The sequence below is a fragment of the Piliocolobus tephrosceles genome, chromosome 13 (assembly GCF_002776525.5).
Source record: "Piliocolobus tephrosceles isolate RC106 chromosome 13, ASM277652v3, whole genome shotgun sequence".
In the NCBI taxonomy this organism is placed as follows: Eukaryota; Metazoa; Chordata; class Mammalia; order Primates; family Cercopithecidae; genus Piliocolobus; species Piliocolobus tephrosceles.
In genome coordinates this window covers 6,447,482-6,453,357 of record NC_045446.1, presented here as the reverse complement: position 1 = coordinate 6,453,357, position 5,876 = coordinate 6,447,482, and the positions used below count along the sequence as shown (strand labels likewise).

At 53.9% G+C, this 5,876-nt stretch overlaps 1 protein-coding gene across 2 annotated transcripts in view; it reads right to left on the bottom strand.

Moving 5' to 3' along the window:
- ALDH3B2 (aldehyde dehydrogenase 3 family member B2) overlaps positions 1-5,208 on the bottom strand; it is an 11,907-nt gene extending 6,699 nt beyond the window's left edge. Inside the window, exons 1-2 of one of the 2 annotated variants that reach the window (XM_026447679.1) lie at positions 5,061-5,208; positions 4,804-4,974 (exon numbers count right to left, since the gene is read on the bottom strand). In XM_026447679.1, the coding sequence (XP_026303464.1) occupies positions 4,804-4,862 (59 nt within the window). In that variant the 5' untranslated portion in view covers positions 4,863-4,974; positions 5,061-5,208. Of the gene's footprint in view, positions 1-4,803 lie in introns of both variants that reach the window. The other variant, XM_026447678.1, reaches the window with a different exon arrangement.
- Positions 5,209-5,876: the final 668 nt, after the last annotated feature.

Here is a 5,876-nt window from a genome sequence, read left to right as displayed (position 1 = left end):
TGTGTGTCTGTGTGTGTACTGGTGTCTGTGTGTGTATGGGTGTCTGTGTTTCTGTGTGTGTCTCTGTGCATGGGGGTCTGTATGGGTGTCTCTCTCCATGTGTGTCGTGTGTGTAAGTGTATCTGTGTGTCTGTGTATGGGTGTCTGTGTGTGTGTCTGTGTGTGTATGGGTGTCTGTGTCCATGTGTGTTGTGTGTGTTTATGGGTGTATACGTGTGTATGGGTGTGTCCATCTGTGTCTGTTTATGGGTATCTGTGCCCATGTGTGTCTGTACGTGTATGTGTGTCTGTGTGTGTATGGGTGTCTGTGTGTGTATGGGTGTCTGTGTGTGTATGGGTATCTGTGTGTCTGTGTGTGTATGGGTGTCTGTGCCCATGTGTGTCTGTGTGTGTATGTGTGTCTGTGTGTGTATGTGTGTCTGTGTGTGTATGGGTGTCTGTATGTGTATGGCTGTTTGTGTCCATGTGTGTTGTGTGTCTGTCTATGTGTGGACTTCAGTTATCTCATCCCTCAGCTGCAGGTCACAGGCCATGCCCAGGGTTGCTGCCTCAGACTCACATTGCTGAGGGCAGTGGAGGTGAGTGGTTAGCAGGGCCTTGGCATCCCCAGTGAGTGTCCTGGAGGCCAGTGCACCATCTGCACTTGCACCGCACCAGGCACTCTTGTCATATGTGATGCAGGGACAGTGACAGAGCCAGCTGAACCAATGGCAGAAGTCCCTGTCCTTATGAATGACAAGATGAGGAGAGCAGCCCCTGCCTGGCTCAGGTCCCAGCTGAAGAATGTGGGGAGACAGGAAGCCATGCTGGGCACCTTCCCGGCCACACCTGCAGATGCAGCCTCCCTCCCCTGGGCAGCGTCGCCACCATTCCTGGCACAGGACCCCCACACTCAGTGTCCGGCACCCCCGTGTGAGGGCCTGAGGGAGGAAGCAGCATCCAGGGCTTCGCAAATATTCATCTACTGTCTTTGCTCAAGCCCTGTCTTGGGCTACAACCTGGGTGGGTCCTGGGCCCTTCTCTAGTAGCGGGCAGTTTTGGCCTGCAGCGCTTCCAGGTCTTCGGGTTCCAGGGCCCTGCCCCAAAGCTGTGCCTGGAATTCAAGCATCAGCAGCCTCCACCTGGCGCTCAAGCAGCTCCTGGTCACATCAGCTCAGCTCTAACCTCTTCCAATGCTCCCTGGTACCTCTGGAGGGATGATCGTCTCCGCCCTGAACCAAGGCCCAGATTGGAGGAGTCTGGGATGAGCTATGGCACACAGATGTCCCGTTGTTCATCCCAGGAACCTGGCCTCACCGTGGTCACAACTTTCCCAGGGGAGGCAGGTGGGGCAGAGGAACCCCTGCCCTTTCTGAGCTGTCATCGCCTGTCCTCACGTGTGCACATCTGGTGCTCAGTGAAATAATCACGGAGCCAGCAGCATCTGCCTGACGGATGAGGAAACGGATGAGGAAACAGACCGGGGCTGGAGCTGGACCCAAGCCCTGCCTCTCATCCAAGGTGCTTTCTTGTCCCGCCCACCTGCTGCAGGGCAGGGGTCCAGGCGCTTGCTGGGGCGGGGCTGACTGGTGGGAAAGGGAAATATCTTGGACCCCCAAAATCACTAAGCTAAAAGGAAGATTCAAGCTGGAAACTGATCAGGGTCAACCTGCCTCCCCTTTATTTATTTATTTATTTTTTTTTCTGAGACGGAGTTTCACTCTTGTTGCCCAGGATGGAGGAGTACAATGACGCAATCTTGGCTCACCACAACCTCTGCCTCTCAGGTTCAAGTAATTCTCCTGCCTGAGCCTCCCGAGTAGCTGGGATTACAGGCATGCACCACCACGCCCAGCTAATTTTGTACTTTTAGTAGAGACGGGGTTTCTCCAAGTTGAGGCTGGTCTTGAACTCCTGACCTCAGGTGATCCGCCAGCCTCAGCCTCCCAAAGTGTTGGGATTACAGGTGTTAACTACCCGGTCCGGCCCCTGCCTCTCATTTTATTCACAGCCACCCCCCACTGCTCACCAAGATAGATGCATATTCTGATTGCCTCCTTTGCAAAGGCTCATCAGAAACTCAAAAGAATGCAGTCTCTCACCTACCTACGACCTGGAAGCTCCCCGAACCCCCACCCCCACCCCCTGCTTCCAGATGTCCCTGCCTTTCTGTATGGAACCAATGTACTTCACATATATATATATATAATGTGTATGTATAATATATATATATGTATTTTATGTATGTGTGTGTGTTTATATGTATGTGTGTGTATATATATATTATATATATATATATTTTTTTGAGACAGAGTTTCTCTTGTTGCCCAGGCTGGAGTGCAGTGGCACCATCTCGGCTCACTGCAACCTCCGACTCCCAGGTTCAAGCGATTCTCCTGCCTCAGCCTCCCGAGTAGCTGGGATTACAGGTGACCGCCACCATGCCCTGCTAATTTTGTGTTTTTAGTAGAGACGGGGTTTCACCATGTTGGTCAGGCTGGTCTCAAAGTCCCTATCTCAGGTTATCCGCCCGCCTCGGCCTCCCAAAGTGCTGGGATTACAGGCGTGAGCCACTGCGCCCAGCCTCGTTACATCTCCTGTCTCCCTAAAATGTGTAAAACCAAGCTGTGCCCCGACCACCTTGGGCACATGTCGTCAGGACATCCCCAGGCTGTGTCACAGGTGCACGTCCTCAACTTTGGCAAAATAAACTTTTTTTTTTCTTCTTTGAGATGGAGTCTCATTCTGTCACCAAGGCTGGAGTGCAAGTGGCGTGATCTCGGCTCACTGCAACCTCTACCTCCTGTGTTCAAGTGATTCTCCTGCCTCAGTCTCCAGAGTAGCTGGGATTACAGGCGTGTGCCCCCTTGCCCAGCCAATTTTTGTAACTTTTAGTAGTGACAGGATTTCACCATGTTGGCCAGGCTGGTTTCAAACTCCTGTCCTCAAGTGATCCACCTGTCTCAGCCTCCTAAAGTGCTGGGATTACAGACGTGAGCCACAACACCTGGCCACAAAATGAACTTTTTTTTTTTTTTTTTAGGCAGAGTCTCGCTCTGTCGCACAGGCTGGAGTGCTGTGGTGTGGTCTCGGCTCACTGCAAACTCCACCTCCCGGGTTCATGCCATTCTCCAGCCTCACCCTCCCGAGTAGCTGGGACTACAGGCGCCGCCACCACACCTGGATTATTTTTTGTATTTTTAGTAGAGACGGGGTTTCACCGTGTTAGCCAGGATAGTCTCGATCTCCTGACCTTGTGATCCACCCGCCTCGGCCTCCCAAAGTGCTGGGATTACAGGCAAAATAAACTTTCTAAATTAATTAAGACCTGTCTCAGATTTTCTGCGTTTACACTGGGGACCCCCGGCTGCTCACCAGGCAGTTCCTGACTGGACCTGGGTCACTCCAGACTTGGCCAACCCTCACGGAGCTCACAGTCCACACATGGAACAATTATATCATTAGAAACATGATCGGTGTGGCCTGGATTTCTTCCAGAGGTGGCCAGAGACCAACCCCTGGCTCTGACTGCCATGGGGAAGTCGTAGGGGAGGGCCTCTTGGAGGGCCAGCGATCTGGACAGAGGGACCAACATGTGCAAAAGCCCTGTGGGGGTAGATGCTGAGAAATAAGACACAGCGGCAAGTGGAGGCCTGATGGGACCTGTCATGTGGAGAGGGACTCATTCCCTTGGCAGTGGCCATGCCTGGTACAGGGCCCAGAAGGAAGTCAGAGCTGGCATCTGAGGCCAGGCAGCTGGCATGCACATCTCATTTAAGCCTCACAGCTATTATTATTACCCAGTTGGAAGGACGGGGAAACCGAGGCTCTGAGAGATGACCTGATTTGCCCTCCTCACAGCCTCAGTGTGAGGAGGGAGGCCCCCCAGCCCCTCTCCTCACACCAGCCCTGTGACTACAGTGACCACATGCCAATGTGTGCCTTGGGCCTTTCACTGTCTTCTCAACATCTTCCTGCAGTTTCCAGACTTTCTTTCTTTCTTTTCTTTTTTTGAGACGGAGTCTCGCTCTGCCGCCCAGGCTGGAGTGCAGTGGCCAGATCTCAGCTCACTGCAAGCTCCGCCTCCCGGGTTTACACCATTCTCCTGCCTCAGTCTCCTGAGTAGCTGGGACTACAGGTGCCCGCCACCTTGCCCGGCTAGTTTTTTGCATTTTTTAGTAGAGACGGGGTTTCACCGTTAGCCAGGATGGTCTCGATCTCCTGACCTCATGATCCGCCCGTCTTGGCCTCCCAAAGTGCTGGGATTACAGGCTTGAGCCACTGCGCCCGGCCGCAGTTTCCAGACTTTCTAAATGCGAATGTAGTATTTCTAGAACCAGAAACAAGCAATGCATGTTGCTTTTAAAATCTGAAACCAAAGATCCGACTTTTGCCTCAACTCCCAAGAAGCTCTCTGCTTCCAATCCCCGATTCTCCGGCACCTCCTGATTACAGCCCTGGTGCCCCCCACCGAGTCCTTTTCTGTCCACACAGCTGCCTTCTCCCCTAACCTGGGAGCTCCTCAAAGGGAGGACAGGGTCTGTCCCCATCCCTGGGGCTCCTGGGGAACAGGCTTCATTTCCGGGGGTGCTTTCCGGGAGCCTGCCACAGGGCAAGGTGAGGCTCAGAGACACCAGTGCCCACCTCCCTCTCCTGAGCAAGTCCTGTGCCCGTGGCCTTGCAGCCACAGGCCCCTTGGTAGTCTCGCCCCCCGATCCACGTGCCATGGGCACACATCCCCTTCCCTCCATGCCCCTGGTTCCCACCAGTGCCCTTTACCTTGAGCTCCCTCTGCCCGGCCCTCACCCCTGTGCCCCCACATACCCCAGCGTGGGCTCTGCCTCTGGGTTCTTCACTGCACCTCCACCCCCTTTCTTGGACATGCTGCCTTCAGATGCGCAGGCTCTGCTCCTACCCCCAGGCCTCAGCCCTGCTCTGCTGACTGCAATCCTCCCGGGAGCCTGGCAGCTCCCAAACCAACTCCCGTGCCCACGCCTGGCAATGGGGTAATCATTGGGGTGATGCTCAGGGTTACCCAATAGGCGTGGGGCAGGGCTGCACGTCCTAATTACGACACCTACCTTTTTCTCACTGCCAGGATCTAGAGCTGCTCTGTGTCTGTCCTGTTCTTCCAGGGCCATGCCCCCAGGGACCACACTGCACAGCCGGCTTGGGAACATGTTGGACAAGTCAAGGCTGTCTGAAGCTTTGGTGTGTGGTTACTGGAATGGGCTAGCAGGGAGTTACCTGATCAGGAAAAAAGATCCCCAGGGGAAGGTCACAGGATGAAAATATCAGCAAGATCCTGGTGGCAAGTGTTGCCTCCACCAGGAAGTCCTCCTAGGACCCAGCCACAGTGGTCCCATGCCACCCATGGCCCCACCTAGGGTCTCTATGCTAAATCTTCATCTCCCTCCTCTCCTCTCCTCTCCTCTCCTCACTCTTCAGGGTTCACAGGTCAAGATGAGCAACTGTGGCTCTATTTCCACTCTCAATGTGCCCAGCTGGCATAGTCAGGGCAGAGGAAGGGGCCGAGACCTTTGCAGAGAGAACCTTGATGGGCGACGGCACCTGTAGCTCTTGGACGGTGCGATGTTCATTAGTTTATTTATTTACTGTGCAACCATGGGTAAGTTACTTAATGTCTCTGAGCCTTTCAGAAGTTAACGATAACACCTAATTGCCGTGGTTCTTGAGAGGGTCACAGAGGGAGACGTGAGAATGGAAAAGGCAGATCACAGCTCCTAGCACAAAATCAGTGCCCCTCAACGTTGCCTGCTAATGTTTCCACAAGTATTTGCTGAGCACCTTCTAGGTTCCCGGGGGCAGAATGAGCTCAGGTCTCACTATTGTCCTTCATGGATGGCGTGACCCTGTCCCCACCCCACTTTCCCCTG